This window comes from Cygnus olor, chromosome 1 (assembly GCF_009769625.2).
Source record: "Cygnus olor isolate bCygOlo1 chromosome 1, bCygOlo1.pri.v2, whole genome shotgun sequence".
Lineage (NCBI taxonomy): Eukaryota > Metazoa > Chordata > Aves > Anseriformes > Anatidae > Cygnus > Cygnus olor.
The window spans coordinates 78,966,769-78,984,737 of NC_049169.1; the positions used below are offsets into that span (position 1 = coordinate 78,966,769).

Here is a 17,969-nt window from a genome sequence, read left to right on the forward strand (position 1 = left end):
AATTTAGATCACTGACTCTGACTTCTACAAGGGCTGTGAGAGAGAAGGAGAGAAAGATCTTGATAATTCTTTCAGTGATGTTTTGCAAATTGCAGTTTACTTAATTTGTGTTTCTCTCTGATAAGGCCTTCATGTGCCAGAAGGTGATATGGTGAATAAAGTATTGCAAATTTAGTGTCAGAAAATGCTCTCACAGAATTTTGTGGGAATTTTGACATTCTCTGTTCAATAGAAACCCATAATAATGGGGATGGCACTTTGCTTCCTATAGTGGCTGGGGAGGAATAAGCAAGAGTCTACAAGACAGGGAGAGTGGAACTGCTGTATCGCCTCCTTATTTTATTTTGTGTAACTCCAGCAACATCTAGTGTTGCTATGGTGATCTCTCAGGTGGCAGGGTTGTGGCAGCTGGCTACACACAGGTAATAAACAGGAAAACCTCTTAGTGGCTTTTCATGTTCGCAACCTCCTTGTTCCCTCTTCTGCATTTGTTTGAGCATCTTATTTCTGCCCACACTTGCCAGTAAGAGAGGAGAGGATGTTTGGAGTTCATCTTCTCTAGAGTCAGCTAATGCATTGTGTTGTGCCTGCAACCACGCAGTGGTGACATCATTACTTCTGCGCTGTATTGTGTGAAACTCTCTGGAAGGGAGACTAGGAATCTGGAACAGGATTTTCTTCACTGTGGCAGAGATGGATCGTGAAGGTTTGCATGGACTGCCTGTGAGTACTATATGAAAACGGACCTAACTAGGAAATGGGGAATTGCAATAAAGTGCTATCTCTCTAGCAATTTTATATTCTGCTAGAATCTATTGTTGAGTGTAAGTTTAGATGTGCCTAAAGGGACTATACATATGCTATACACATAATGTCTGTGATATGTGTAATGTGTGGAACAGATTATGTGATGATAATTTCATGAAATAAAGAAGGATGGAGTATGCATACAAAAATGATTTATTAAAGTCACCATATCCTTATGGCGACTGAAAGCTACTTTGTGGGAAACTGAGATGTGAAGAGAAGCAATGAAAAACAAGAATTTGGGAGTTGTTGGGGTATTTAACAATATGCACATATGTCTAAAGCCTTCAGGTATTCATGTTGCGTTAACAAATGAAAAAATTGCCTTACAGTTTGCTTGGTTAACTTTGAATTCAGGACTACTGGTGCATGTAATAGAAGGGGAGGTAGGGAGAGAAAGAAACCTTTAACTGGTACCTGTCAAGATTTTGCTTGTATAGCCACCTATGGGATCCATAAATAGCTGGAATTAAATTGTGGTTTCATTGCTTTGAGTTAGGGTGACCATATTTATTTGCTTGAATGTATTTCCCCATTTTTGAAGTTCTGGTGTCACTTTAATGAATGACACAGTAGAGAGTTCTGTGGAGGCTTTTAAGATACAACATTGAGCTAGAAAGGGTGCTTTTTAACAATTTTGTGTTCAACAGAGATTCTGCAGAATTTCTGTCCCCAGTAGGGTGGGGTGGTGGTGTTAGAATGGAAGCAGTTTCATGCCGAAAGGTTTTGGATAGTGGAGATGAGGTGGCAGAGATGGTCCACAGTAGTAGCTGAGTAGAACACAGGCAATTTTAATGATTATGGTTGTTGATTTCCTTCTGCAGTGTCACAGCAGAAGGAAATATGTAAAGTATATAAAGAAATATGTAAAGAATATGCTCAGTCACATATTCTTCTCATAATAGATGAAAATACATATCAACTGTTAGCCATCCATAGGGTTTATCCTCTCTAATCCCTGGTATTTGCCAAATCATCTCTGTCCAGCCCTGCCTTCTTGCCCTCATACTACTTTGAGGGACTTTTTCTTGTTCTAGTTGGAACCAGTCTCTTTTTACTCCTGCACACAGTCACCTGCTTCCCTTCCCTGACCATCTTTCCTCCACAGCTCATTCTTTTTTATGTCCCAAACTGTAATGTGATCCTTGTTCCCAATTCCCATCCCATTTTAAAATGCTGATGTGGTATCCTATATAGTCTGTTTACACATAAACCAAAAGACAGCATTGGCATGCACATCTGTACCCACGTGTCGGATAGGTGGCTATCCCATGGTGCTAGATAAGGTCACTGTCTTTAGACACTCTCATTTGTTTACAGTCAGAAGAGCTCGGTGTGATTTAATCTGATCTGCAGAGTACAAGTTTATAGGTCATACGCATCTCCAGTTAATCTCCAATTTTTGCTCTGCTCATCATTTAAAGTGCTTGTGTAAATTCAGACCCTAGGCCTGGCTTCTCCTTGGACTTTAGGGTTTTTGATTCATAACACTCATGTGTTTCCCTTTCAGATTATAAACAATTACCTGGATGGGACCCAAAGAGGGGCTGTGGACTCTGTGAGTGGCATGCACTTCAGGGGCAGCAAGAGAAAGGTTGACTATGTTTTAGCCTACCACTACCGAAAACGCCTTGCCCAGCACCAGCAAGGGACCAGCTCACCAGAGCCAATGAACAGAGCAGACTCCATGGCTGTTTTTTTCAAATGGAGAGACCAGGAAGGGTCACCTTGAGCTGCAGCCAGACAGTGGCCAGCACATCCCGCAGGAGCCGCTGGGGGCTCAGGTGATTGAGCTGGGCCCACTGGATGCACTGGAGGAAGAGAAGCAGCTGCAGAGGGAGGAGTATGAACGCAACCTGGTGGCAGCAGGGCTAGAGATTGAGAAAGATGCTGAGGTAAGAGTGGGCAAGCTGTGCCTCCTGCACAACATTGGGTACCTGGTGGGGCTAATGGATGTCTTGTTGCAGGAGACTACGCAGGGGATGTAAGCATGGGCTGGCCATGGTGGTGGGGCAGGAGACAGGCTGTGGCCCTGCGGCAGAGCCTAGCCTGCCTTTACTCCTGTCCTGGTTTACACGTTATGTGTAGGACATCCTTGATGTATTTTATGGCCCGTTTAAGGAGCCTATCCTGAAGATACCCTGTTACTATCAGAGTAGTTGATACTATCAGAGTAGTTCAGAGCTGAACGTCCCTTGATCAAATGCTGCTGCTGCTGCAACTTCGAATTCATAATCTTCAAGAGTGAATTATATGAGTTGCTTTATACATGCCTAAAATATGGAGTGAGGCCAAGAAGAAGATGGAGAGGATTGCTTAGTTCTTTTTGTGTGAAAAATACTTGGTTGTTTAATGTGCTGTTGAGTAGAAATTTTGATCTTACTTCAGTGGAAAACATATTTCCTTATCTAAATGTCCTTCTGGCTTGCAGTAAACACATTTTTCTTGAAAAAAGAAAAAGTGTTTACATTTTAATATTGTTACAATGAAGAAAGGCTATCTTAAGTAATTTCTTGGAATACAAAGTGTTGTCAGGACATTTCATATTTCATTTCCAGTCTGAATCCTAACTTCTTTCCAGCTATGCATAAGTTTTGTGTCATTTTCTTCATTCCATGTATAAAATGAGCAGCTTTTACATTGCAACAGGAGAACCTCCCAGGCTTTACTGTGCTTATTCTCACCATATGTGTGTGATATTGGAAAGTGCTATAATCACATCTGCTGCAAATTTTGGCTAAATTACTTGACTGTCACTATACAAAAAGTCTGCAGCCCATTGGTGAACTGAGCATGGGACTTCTAAATCCCTTGTTGATGCATTGAGCTCTGTGCTATCCCTTTGACCGTCTTTTTGAAAACCATAGATATTTCTATCTGTTGAAGGAAGGTCCCTGCTGGGTTCTAGCTTTAGGTGCTTTACATTGTTTTTGACAATTTAGGGCTTCTTTTTAGAGATGTTGAGCACTTATAGCTCATATTGCTTTCAGTGCAACCAGTAAACACTTCCAAAATGTGGACCAAAACACAGGTTGCATCTGAAAATTTGAGACTAGCTGACTTAGCATAGCAAGAGCACATTAAATCACTGGCAGGAATAGAAAGGAATAGAAAGGCCTTTTGACTCTTAATGTTTTCCTTGTTCTGTTTGCTGAGTTGCAGGTGGCTGTGGGTTGTATTTCACTGTATAGCCAGGCTGAGACAAACTTGCACTGAATGGAAAAAAAGTTATCTCAGATCCTGATTCTTTTGTACTAAGCGCTGGTGTTCAGGTTCAATACTGCTAAAACATGACTATCTTACTGCAATATTTTTTATAACCAGATTGCATAAACCCCACGAGAACAGCTGTTTTTGGAGACTTCTTTCAGTTCTGAATTTCATCAGAACCTAGCAGGAGCTTTGGATTTGATTATTTGACCCTTATCTTACCCAACGTTCAGTTGGATTCAAATTCTGGTTTGAATCCCTTCCAGGTGATGATGTGTACTCTTAAATAACACAAAAGTAATAAATGATGTCATGAAGATCTGATCGAGAAGAATCTTTTTTTTTGTCACAGTTTTCTTTCTGAAGAGAAAAAGTTTTTTTGTAAATGAACAGGAAAGTTCTAAGGAAATTATTTGTTGAGCATTTTTTTCATGGGTAAAAAATTATTAATTTTGAAAATTACAAAAAATGTGATTCCTTCACTTTTCTATTCCTGTATGTGTATGTATGTAGCCCACACACACATACAGACATAAAACCTGTCTAATCAAAAGGGGAAGCTTTTTCCCTCTGGGATCTCTGGAGAATCTAGAAGGGACTATGCATGATCCTTTTTAGTTTGCTGCCCAAGGCATATGGCTTTTTGTTCTTTTTCTGTGTTAGTATCAGCTTTTACATGAAGTAACAGTAATAGAAAGAGATGTGGCAAAAAGGGAATCTGCTGTATCTATGACCTCCAATGATCATCTCTGCACTGTCCTTTCTAGGTGACCTATAGCATCTCTACAGATGAAAAAAATAATCTTTTATAGGGCCTGTGCAGATCTGGTTCTTGTTAACCCCACTGCTTGAACAGAAGAATAAAATGGATCAGACCGTTGTCCTTTTTTACTGATACTGTGGAAATCATGAAGGATATATTTAATGAGCAATATTCAGTTTATTCTGATTTAACAGATGCAGAATTTAATGATTTAGCATTTAATGACTTCAAATGGCCTCTGATCTTCTTGTGGTTGGAACAGAGCTTAATCTTTGTCTTTGAATAGCCCTACTTTGTGAAGACTAATAGATCAATTAACCTAAAGGAACTAAACACAGCATGTTTTGCATTAGGTTAGTCAATCTACTAACCTCAAAGGAGATTCTTCCAGCTTTTATAGGCTAAAAGTATTTAGATGTCAGAAAGTACATCTCTAGGAACACAGGATAGCATCACAACAATCTAAAAAACTATTTCTAAAAGTATCCTTTTGAAAAACTGGGAATTTCCAGGATGACATGTTTGTGAATATGTGATGGTTTTGTTTTTATATGCTGAATAACTGCAGACTGATACTTATCTCATTTGTATTGTCAGTTTGTTGGGTAAAAGAATAGAGGCAAGCAAATGAATGAAGATGTATAATTTACATGTGGAGAGGGAAGTATTAATCTTTTTTTTACATTATGTGAAAATAGGCAGGATTATAGCCTGTCTCCATATCCACCCAGTTATTATTAAATCAATTAAGCAATTTGTGTCTAGTTTTCAACTTTCTTATAATTTTCTGTCAATTATTATTGTTGTTTTCTCCAAAGAGAGGTTCTCTTCTGCCTCTTAATATAGTCTTTGTTGTTGTTGTTGTTGTTTGTTTTAAACTGAATTAATATTTTGCATGTACAAGGCAAAGTGCACAGTGAAGGCAATTGGCACATAACTGTGTTACATCTTCTCTCCATCTAATATGACATTGCGTACACATAATGATGGGCCGCAGTAATGAAATGTGTCAACCTTCTCACCATCCTCCATATTAAAGTCATACCTGATTCATAGCCTCTATTTATGTGATATAACAGATACTGCCACCATTAACTTTCAGTCTTTGTGTGTTGTCAGAAACCACAAGTAGCAGATCCAGTCCAAGGAACTCTTTGGTTGATAATCTTATCTTCAAACGAAAATGTTTGAGTCATCCAGGGTAGCCTGTTCCCAGAAAAACAGTTGAGTTAGCATAATTTAGGACTATGTGGAATTGATATTTGGTGGAAAGAATAGAACAGAAAAGGAAATTTGCTATTCATAGGATCATAGAATCATAGAACAATTTGGGTTGGAAGGGACCTTAAAGATCATCTAATTCCAATCCCCCCTGCCATGGGCAGGGACACCTTCCACCAGACCAGGTTGCCCAAATCCCCAGCCAGCCTGGCCTTGAACACTTCCAGGGATGGGGACATCCACAACTCTGGGCAACCTATTTCAGTGACTCACCACACTCATAGGAAAGAATTCCTTGCCAATATCTAATCTAAATCTACCTATTTTTAGTTTAAAGCCATTTCTTCTTGTCCTTTCATGCCAGTCCCTGACAAAGAGTCCCTCCCCAGTTTTCCTTTAGGGCCCCCTTTAGGTGCTGGAAGGTGCAATGAGGTCTCCCCAGAGCCTTCTTTTCTTCAGGCTGAACAACACTAACTCCTTCAGCCTGTCTTCACAGGAGAGGTGCTCCAGCCCCTTTGTGGCCCTCCTGTGGACTTGTTCTAATAGGTCCATATCCGTGTTGAGCTAGGGGCCCCAGAGCTGAATGCAGTGCTGTAGGTGTAGTTTCACAAGAGCAGAGTAGAGGGAGAGAATCACCTCCCTTGCCCTGCTGACCACTTTTCTTTTGATGCTGCTCAGGATACAGTTGGTTTTCAGGGCTGCAAGCATACACTGATGGCTCATGTTAAGCTTCTAGTCTTCCAGCGACCCCAGGTCCTTCTCATCAGGTCTGCTTCTATCCATTCTCCAACCAGCCTGTATTTGTGCTTGGGATTGCCTTGGCCTGGATGCAGGACCTTGTACTTGGCCTTGTTAAACCTCATGATATTCACACAGGCCCACCTCTCACGCCTATCCAGGTCCCTCTGGATGTCATCCCTTCCCTCCAGCAAGTCAACCACATGACACAGCTAGGTGTCATTGGCAAACTTGCTGTGGGTGCACTCGATCCCACTATCCACATCACCAGCAAAAGTATTAAACAACGCTGGTCCCAATACCAACTCCTGAGAAACACCACTAGTCACTGATCTCCACTTGGGCATTGAGCCATTGACCACAACTCTATGAGTGTGACCATCCAACCAATTCCTTATCCGCTGAGTGGTCCACTCATCAAATCCATGTCTCTCCAATTTAGAGACAAGATATCATGCAGGACAGTGTCAAATGTTTTGCACAAATCCAGGTAGATGATGTCAGTTGCTCTTCCCCTATCTCTCAGTGCTGTAATCCCATCATAGAAGGCCACCAGATTTGTCATGCACGATTTGCCCTTAGTGAAGCCATCTTGGCTCTCACCAATCACCTCCTTATTTTCCATGTGCCTTAGCATATTTTCCAGGAGAATCTGCTCCATGATCTTGCTGGTCACAGAGGTGAGACTGACTGGCCTGTAGTTCCCTGGGTCTTCCTGTTTTCCCTTAATAGAAAGAGGGGTTATGCTTCTCCTTTTCCAGTCAGTGGGAACTTCACTGGACTGCCACACATTCTCAAATATAATGGGCAGTGGAAAAAGAACTTCATTTGCCATTTTTCTCAGGAGCTTTGGATGAATTTATCGGGTCCCATGGACTTGTGCACCTTTAGGTTCTTCAGCAGGTCTTGAACCTGATCTTCTCTTCCAGTGGACAGTTCATCATTGTCCTAGTCCCTGGCTTTGATATCTGGGGCCCAGGGTGTGTGGCTGGAGCTATTGCCAGAGAAGACTGAGGCAATAAATAAATAAATCAGATCTGCTGCAGAAGTATAGCAGCAAAGAACTACTGTTTTACATAATTTGCTATGAGTAAAAATGTTTGTATCTGTGACAGGTCTGTTTGATAGTACGAATTTAAATAAAAAGTCTTGTGTTAACTTCCTGCGTGGGTCTGTAAAATTAACTAGCTTGTATTTCACAACATTATATTAGCGTCTAAGATAGACCCCACTAATAGATATCCTGTAAACACTTAACGCTAATCTGCATAGCGTTTGCAGGATTTGCTTCCTCTCCTTCAAAGGTAAAATACAGTTAAAAGTACAGTAAAATTCATTTTCCAAGATGTTTGTGCCAGATTCCAAATTCTTTGACATGTTTTTGTAAACTGCAGAGGAAAGTCAGCAGGTCACATTTACCCATGTGAGTTAGCTGCCACAGACATGAGAGTCATCTCCAAATAAACTCTATTTAACAGCCAGTGACACAGATCAAAATCTGCATTAGGTACACAAAGAATAGCGTAAAGATAGGGCCACCTTAAGAGTACCCCCAAATATTGGGGCATAATAAATTGCAGCACTATTATTTTTTCTTTTGTTCAGGTGAAGTTTTTCTTTTTTTTTTTTTTCCCCTTTAATAAAACTGTAAAAACATGCCTTGGAATATTAAGTAGAAAAATCCAATCATGATCATCATCATGAGTAGTGCTCTTGTTAACAACACCACCTAAGCGGATACACTGAGGACCTGCACTGGTGTAGTGCAGCCAGCATCATTTAACAAGACATTCTCGTTTTGAACTATGGTACTTCAAAAATTCAATTTAGATGAGCTTCTTGAAGGGTAATTTACACTTGGTTTTAAAATTGTCATCATTTTCTTGTTAAAAGATATTTTCATCTCATAAATGTTATTTAGAAAAGCACGTTTCATTTCCAGTGTGTTCAAAAATGATCCACTTTGTCAGAATGCCAAGGGACTTCTCTGGTGTCTTCTCATTCTTCTCCTATTATGCTTTTGCCATACATAATTCTGATTGAATACAGTATATGTTGCATTTGCAGTTATTAAGGCAGAAGTACTACTCAAATTTAAATGAACTACTGATACTCCACAGTAGGTGAAAAAGAATAATAACTTTCCAAAGGAAGGAAAGAAAAAGAAAAAAGAGAAAGAAAGAAGAAAAAGAATGAAATGAAAAAAAAAAGAGAGAAATTAAGCACCAAAATTGCCTGCAATGGAATTTATTGCCCTTCCAGAGAATCAAAGTGGAATATTTGGGGGTGCTCTTAAGGTGGCCCTTTCCTTATGCTATTTGTGTAATTGATGCAGATAAATAAATAAACCTAAATAAATAAATAAATAAAGCATAAATAAACTTTATTCATAAAGGTATTGCTTAATTTAGTTGTAATTACGAAAATGTTCTCTTTTTCCAAAATCTGTCAATATGATTTGCAGATAATCCCAAGAAAAGTATTTGATGCTCATAGCACATGTGAGAAATCTTTCAGGTATCTGATATGAATGTTATAGCTGTCTCAAAATTTCTACATTCATCTAAAGTACTGAGGACAGCTACATAGTAGCTTACATTAATTTATAAGACAATAGAGAAATTTGATGAATCAAGGATGTTTATCTGTGTTAATGAACACTTCCTGAAGCTAATGAGATGGCATGCAGAGTAACATAGCATTGGTAGCAGACAGGGATCCTTTGTACTCTAGGTCTTTGGACTTTGTATTTACCCTCTCTCCATCTCTCTCAGTACAACACTCTGAACAAGGGAATGGCAATGTTTCTTTGGAGGCCTATTCATGTACCCATTATATAAATATTTGATGGCTATTTTTCAACTTCTCTAGTTACAGAAGCATTAATTAGCTAAAACATGTTCAGCTCCTGTATATTACTTATATGGGGCTGAAATGTAATACACAGCTATTATAAAATTGAAGTTGAACAGGCAAGGTTTGCAGTGACAGTGAAGTGGACATGATGAAAATATCAGCAAGATGATTAACTATTTAAGGGGAAATTTTATCTCAACTTTAGAGAGGATTTTGGAGTAGCTTCATGGGAATGGAGCGTGGTCCAATTAGTATTAAAATAATGATCGGTGATAACAGCTGGTTAGGTAGAATGACCGTGTTGTCAAAGCTGAGAAGTTTGCACTATGAGTCCTGTTTTTTAATGATCGTGTAGTGAATAAAAAGACTAACGGGCAGATAGACTCACTTTGTGTATGTTAATTAATATCCAGACACTTAATGCTCAGCTATTAGTAATGTACCTTAGTCAAAATTGTTTCCAAGACGTTTACAGAAAATTGAGGGGATGCATAAAAATGGGTTTATACATTATCAATTATTTTTATGGAGCTCTTGGTCCAGCAGTGATAAATCTTGTCAATCATCTGCAGGTTCAGAAATGGAGGTGTTAATATTTAGAATTTCGGATGATTGTAGATTTGGGGTGTACAATTTGATGATATTTACAGTGGGATCTGGGCAAGAAGCAACCCTACTTTACACATATTTATTTTTATAGAATACTATTTCTACCAGACTTGCCTGGTTGAAATGACAATAGACTCCAGAAGTTGTGTTCCCTCTTCACTAAGTGTCCTGTGTTGCGCTCTGTCACCTGCTGGAGGAGCTGCTTCCGTTCCTACAAACTGCTAGATAGAGAAGCCACAGAAAGGACTCATGCATCTCTGTTAGGGCACAGCAGGGAGAAAACATGACACTTGTAGAAAAGGGGACAAAAAGTAACAAAAACAGCTGCTTGGCTTGTTCACAGGTTGATCCATGAAAACATTTTTTAATTGTCAGTAGTTTGTGTCAGTTTGTGGCAGAAATTTTAATCTGTAAATTAAATCCAGGGAGACAACTGGAAGAGAAGTACAGCAAGCCCTGAGGGATACTACATTGCACTGATGACGCTGCAGTAACTAGAGAGCTTGCAGAAGAGATTTGGAGGCTGAAGTAGTGATAGTTTCTGTATGCTATTTAGACCAGTGCAGATTGAATAGCAATTTCCCAAAAAGAAAGTGGCAAAACATGAGATAGCTTGGGGATTTGGGTCCTTGGATTTGTTGCTTTTCTGACCTCTTGAAGGACAGAAAGCATGCTGCTGTTGATTGGGATGAGGAAGCAGCTTCCACAGTTGGATGAGGACACCCCCAACTGCAATACCTGCTGCCCAATGTATCTCAACATGTTCTTTGGCAGAAGAAGAAATCCTGAATTTTGGAGATTCAGTAGTAGGGGAAATGGGACTTCCTCTACTTTGCTGTCCTCAGGCAACTGCTTACGCTGTCTGTAGTAACAAACAGCCCTACAAAATTTCTGGTACCAAGTGAGTGACCACTTCTGCATGCTTGCTGATTGACTACCTGCCATATGATTCTTATTATTTGGAGGCATTTCTTCTTAGTCCCGTTTTCATACTTCAAGTGAAGGAGACCAGGGAGGTCTTACGCAACTCCTTTGCATGGGTGAGAGACACAGAATTTACATGGGACTGGATACAGCACTGTAGGGAAGTTTTGATATGTTGTTATTATAAATATATGCATTAATGTTTTTATAAAATACCAAAGATAAGAAGGAGGCTTATTGTTCTTCCCTCTTTTTTTTTTTTTTTTTTTTTTGGTCTGTATTAAAAGATTAAAGGGCAGTCTATGACTGAAAATTCTGTGTCTCAGAGACCAAAACAGAGAAGAGAAACAAGAACAGAAAGAAGGAATAAATTTATTTTGCTTATTTTATTGGAAAAAAAATAGGGAATAGGGTATGTTCTTGAGTTTCTCTATGGAAGCTGAGAATTGGGCTCATCTTCCAGGGAGCAGAGACTACATTCTCCTCCAGAGCAAAGTAAACCACAGCAGAGTTGCCATGACTCCATGACTTCTCACAGCACTGCAAGAGATCAGTTTCAAGTGAAATAGTAAATGCTTTCTTAGAGAGTGGATCTTCTGATCTCTGCTACTTCTGTTTTGGCCTGTGATGCAACTGGCTATGGAAACGCCTTAATTTTCCAAAGTTTCTGGATACATAGTAAGCATCAGCCCAGAGTTTTTTTTTTTTTTTTTTTTTTTTTTTTTTTTTCTCAACTCAAAAACCAGAGCAAAACCCAATCTGTTTTTATGGCAGTGACAACCTATACTCTTGAATGGTTTAGCTAGGGTCTGGGGAGAAAAGAGGTTAGAACTGAAAACTGGAATGTCACAGAGGGAAAGTAAAGAAATCTGCAAGAATATGAAAAGAAAAACAAACAAACATAAACCCTCAACCAACCAACTAGCCAACCAACCAGCCAAAGGCATAGTAGCACTTGTGAAAAGGAAGTGCCATAAAGCAGTATTCAGTATCTTCACCCATCTTTGAGCTGGGAATGGATTCCAGCAGAGAAAATGCTGGGAGGCATCTTAATGTTGAAATGAGTCTTTGAAGAAAGGTAGATATGTCTTACAGGAAAACAAGCAAACAAACAAAAAAAGCCATAGTTGTGCGGGTGTGGAGCGAGGGGATGGAATTCACTATCCTCAAGCAGAACCAGGGAAAAATAATATAAAAAATGAGTCAGGCTTGAGGGATTTAAAAAAAACCAAACTGTTTTGGACTCTCTTAAGTCTTTTTGCTTTACTGATGACTCTAATGACTGTGTCATTCTGCCCAAATTTAAGCTATTAAAAGGTCTGATACTCATGACATTATGACTAGACAGGTGAACTTATTTCTCAAGGAAGAGAGCCGCTATAGGGAAGGAATTATTCACTTCCAGATGCACAACTAGACCTTTTTATGGTGTGTACGTTTTGAAGTGCCTCCCTTTCATATATAATATATCACTTAAAAAGGAAAACTGGATTTATTTCAAGCTGTTAAGCCTAAAGGAGAAGAAAAGTAATTTTCACTTTCAGAAAGAGGAGAAACCACTTGTACCCAGTGGCAAGGATTGCTTTGTACCAGAAAAGAAAACATGGGTATTTGAGTTCATTCTGTGTTGTACTAAAATAAACAAGCCTAATTCCTCAGTGTCACATTGTTTAATGCTGTTGCAAAGTGACTTTTTTGTCAAGCTTCTATGCAGCTGAAACCAAAGTGACTGCTGTGTCAAGATAGAGGAGTACAATGGAACTAAAATCAATTCTTAGAAAGCAGAATGTCCCCTTCAACATGAACAGTTTCTGAAATCTTTTCTAGACCTAGGTTCTAGGTAGGTGCTGAGCTCCATGTACTCAAATGTAGCTTGTGTGGATGAACACAGACTTAGTGGAGGGAAACTCAAAGAGACAAAAATTACTTACCTACACAAATTGTTGTGAGACAACAAGAATCTGAAGCAATATATGTATATATATATAAAATACATGTGTGGTATATATATAAACATATCTAGTACACAATAAATAGTATTAAATATAGATTATTTAATATAATAATATAGTATACAGTATATATAGTAATATATTGTAATTATATTAATCTCACATTTTACATGATACAATAATTCTTAGAACAAATTATTTAAAAATTCTTAAAAATCAAAATATCTCCTTTCTTTCTGTAATATGTAATATATTGTACATAAAATGTAATTTCTAAAATGCATATTACAATATATGAAAATATAGTATCTAAAATATAATAGTATATACATAATACATCATAAAATGCATATATTATGTGTTTTGAATATTTATATATATTATATAATAGCATAGATAATGTATGCTATAATAAATTATACTCTTTATATATCTTACGTATTTGAATAAAGATATAAAAATAATGTATATTTTTATATATAGACAGAAATAAGTATACTTTTATATAAAATATATCACAGAATCACAGAATGGTTGAGGTTGGAAGGGACCTCCAAAGATCATCGAGTCCATCTTCCCTGTTCAAGCGGGGTCACCTAGAGCATGTTACACAGGATTGCATCCAGGCAGGTTTTGAATATCTCCAAAGAAGGAGACTCCACAAGTTTACTTTTATATAAATTTACTTTTAAAAATAGTTTCAAGAGACTGCCTTTTCAGTCTTCTAGGAGCTGCACTTATGTTTTTTGTTTTTAAATACAAAGAGAAAAAAATCAAAATGCTGTCATAATTCATAACTGCCATGATGGCATCTACGTGGTTATAATGTTATGAGTTCAGAAAGTTGCTCACAGTTCCTCCCTTGCCTCTACAATGACCCAACAGGTCTATGCAGGTGAAGGGCCCCCGTGTTTCTCTAAGAACCAAGGTCGCTTCTCTTTCTCCAGAATAGTCTGGGCTCCAACGGTGTGCACTGTTGCAGAAACTGTCCCTCAGAGGGATTTGTCATAATAATCATTTAACATACCCCAGACGAGGACTTTTGGAAAGGAAAAGACCTTCAACTATAGGTTAACCAGTCTGAGATTCTGTGTATAAACTACGGTTTTGCTAATGCTTATGTTCTTAAAAAAGGGAACTGTGATACATAAGTCATGTATATAATATATTATAATTACATTGCTTGCAGCTAGGAGTTACTTTGCCATTAATTGTGAATTCTTATAAATCTTAGAACAAGAGAGATTGTTCAAAAATGTGTCACATATTTGTTTCTGTTTTTCCAACTTGGGAATTACTTTTCCATAAGTCAACCAACTAGGAATAAAATTTTAGCAGGATAGCACGAGGCAGCACAATACCCATTAAAGTTAATCGAGTTCGACTTTTAAATCTCCATGCACAGCATGGAAAATTTACCCTTCAGGGGTGAATTCTCTTCTTCATACACATGGATGATGACTCTGTGAACACTAGTGAGTCTCCCTTAAGTATACGTGCTCATAGTGATTGGCCAAACAAAGTTATGTAAGAGCTAGATGCAGATTTCTGTGCAGTTATTCCAGGTTAGCATTGATGTAACAGTGATCGTAGCACCTGAAACAAAACAGTTAGACAAAAATCTTTGTTTTGAAGGGGTGTATGGATCTTATTAGTTTTTTTTATTGAGGTTCATTTTATTTTTATTTTTATTTTTATTTTTTTATTTATTTTTTATTTTTTGTATATATATGAAAATGGTGGATATGCTTGCTTTAGAGCCATACGCAAGCTCTCTCATCTAGGAAGTAATTCATTAGTGAATGCTTTCTTCTTCCTTCAGTTCCTTGGTCTGTAATCATTTTAGATCATTACTGAGCTCACTAGAATGATTGAGACTTATTCTTTGTGTACATTGCAATTTCATAAGAAGTCTAGTGGAAAAGCAGTGGAACAAAGGGTATTTGACAGAGAATGAGCTCCTGGTAGTTAGGTAAAAATGAAACTATGAAGACTAATATTCCTTCTTATCTTTGGAAAGAGCAGCCTTTCTAGGGAGAACATAAAGACACCACCAAGGAGTATTCTCCTGAAAATGTGGAGGTGGCCATTACTTTCTATAGGTTAGTGTTGACACTGAGCACACCAGAAGAATACCATCATTTTTCTCCTCCAGAGGAGCACGGTAAACAACATATCAACAATATATCTTGTTCTAAGATTTATAAGAATCTCAGAAATACAGAGTAAATTCAAAGTGTTGCAAATGCTTAAGCTCCAAGCTGGCACTTCACAAGTGCTAGTTCTAAAACAGTTATTTTCTTCTAGTCCCTTTCAAATGGGAAAAAAGCATATCGCTGCCCCATATCCCATCCCTATTCTGAGGAGATTTCTCCAGATCACTTAAAGTCCAGACTCTGCTCCCATTGGTACTGTCCATAAGATGTGAAGGACTACTGATCTTTCATAATTCTTTGAAGCAAAGTTTTAATTCTAGTGCAGGTTCTAAAGGACATCTTTAGCGTTTTTTGTTTGTTTGTTTGTTTGTTTGTTTGGATTTGTGTGTGATTCTTTATATCACTTTCTTGCCTTTCTCATCTCCCATTATCCTTACTCACTTGCAAGTGGTAATCCCCTGATGGCTGTTTTGAAAACTGTTGGCATTCATGCTCTTTTTTTTCAGCCCTTATATTCCATACATTTCTCAGACTTTTAATAATCATTCTTTGCCTGTTTCTTAACATTGACATGTGTTCAGCTGCCACAGAACCCTTTTAGGAAGTCAAGACAAAGTAATATCCTAAGGATCATGTCCCTCTTGAAGGTCATTGGGAGGCTACTGCATTACTTAATTGTCCACACTCTGCATAGTGGGACCCAGGAAAATTTATATGATAGTCTTTGTTGTGAAGACATAATTTCAGGCTTTTGCAGGACAGGTCAATATGCACTGGCAAGCCTACTTGGTTGTCACTGGTCTCTGTGAGTTCACTGGATAATGTTTACTCTGTATGTCCAACAGCACTGCTCAACTTTCACAGGTCAACGCATGCTAACTGCTTCACCTCAACAGTACTTGAGCTGCTCATATATTTCTGGCCTCTGTATATTTGTTCCTGTGTCTTCACATCAGTTTTCCGTAGGACCACTTGCCTATTCACCACAGGTCACTGCCTTGTGCAGGATTTTCCATTTTTGCGCACGTATCATCAGCTGCCATTTCACATTCGTATCTTATACCTGTATCAATCCTGCCATTCCTCAGTATGACTACATATCTTTCATTGGTCTATATGAAGGCAGTCCTTCATCCTTTCCTCCTGTTCATCAGTTATGATCAGCCACACACCTATGTGAAGACCTAATATCCAAAGCATCTGCTGATCCATGTACCTGAGAACTTTTTATGTCATGACATCTTGCTTATTTCTGAAGACTTCTGTACAAAGTTTTGTGTCTCCCTTGCTCTCTCTTGTTTTAAAATAATCTTGTCCTTAAGAAATGGCTCACCCATGCCCCAAAGTTGGCAAAGCTCAGTTTCAGCTGGATAGCAAATTCTGCTCATTAGAGGACTTCAGTTACTTTTAAACTGATCTGTTGCACAAGGCATTCAAGAGCACCATGGTAACGGTGTAAGTCACAGCTTGCACCACAAGGGACTCCAGTTTGTTTTTCACTTGTGAGCCACGGTTCACAAGTGACTCTTCCAGAAAGTATTTGTCTCTTTAGAGGTGTTGTGTCACATCTGGACACCAACTGATAAATGTCTTCACAGAAAAGTTAGCACAAAGAATATCATTAAATGTTCCATGGACCAACTTTGTAATTTGTTGCTAATTTCCACATAATGGAACTTCATAATGCTCGAGCACAGTCATCAGACTCACTCCCTGGTAGGACAGACACAGTTTATCAGGAAAGCTGCTGGATTATTACAGAGAGTTACAGAGAATTACAGAGAGTTAATCTTAGTATTACAAATTAGCTGTAGTTTATAATAAAGTGACCCTCCTGATATCACTATGGATATTTAATAGTAATGTACTCTGTATAGTAATAGTAATGTGCTCTGTATAATTAATTATCAATTTTCAGCATTTCATAAAAGGTGTAATTATAATGTAAATCCAATGTTGTTACTGTTGTAGTTTTTTAAGTACGACAAAAGACTAATAAGTAGGTCTAAAATGTATTTCTTCACTTTCACGTGTCAGTGATAATTACGAAAGAAAATAATTGGCATACAATTACCAACCACTTCAGTACAATTAATAACAATAAGAAGTGTAGCCAAGGAACTATCCATCAAAAAATGTAAGCCAAATCCATGAAATGAGGCAATAGGCATCTTGCCATTACCTGGATCCTTGAAAACATAGGAAGGTGGAATGAATGCAAGGCAGAGAAGGCCATTTCCTCAATACAACTCTATTGTAGAGTTTGCATTGAAGTGCTATTTCAAGTAGAAACAGGGCAGGTAGATACATACTGACTAATACTTTCTGTATTTAAGATGGGTGCTCATATAGTCAATATAAAGGGTTAGACAGCCTTGGAGAACGAAGCTTCTCCTGGAGCTGCCTGTTGAGTGCAGTCACCTTGTAGGGAGGAATGACAGGGACTTGAGAGTTATCTCCTGTATGTCAACCATTCATGGAATTTCTGTCCTTTTTGTGCCCAAAAGCACATGTTCTAGCAGTCATTTCTACCAATTGAATGGCTTGTGGGGACATGAAGACTGGCTGCTAAACTGAAAAGCCAGCAGGATTCATACCTATGTCTTTTTTTCCCATGTCACAATCTAAAACTGCTGTCGAATATCAGGGTTTTAAAAGGAGTATAACTTAAAGTAAATATTACTTATATGTTGCTAATTACACTAGGATAGGGAAAGCAATTTAACATAACAT

General features: G+C 38.3%; 1 protein-coding gene across 1 annotated transcript in view; it reads left to right on the top strand.

Moving 5' to 3' along the window:
• Positions 1-495: 495 nt before the first annotated feature.
• Positions 496-17,969, top strand: part of ANO2 (anoctamin 2) — a 187,202-nt gene continuing 169,728 nt past the window's right edge. The window contains 3 exon segments of the mRNA XM_040566038.1: positions 496-723; positions 2,318-2,471; positions 2,503-2,702. Of these exon segments, the coding sequence (XP_040421972.1) occupies positions 694-723; positions 2,318-2,471; positions 2,503-2,702 (384 nt within the window). The 5' untranslated portion in view covers positions 496-693.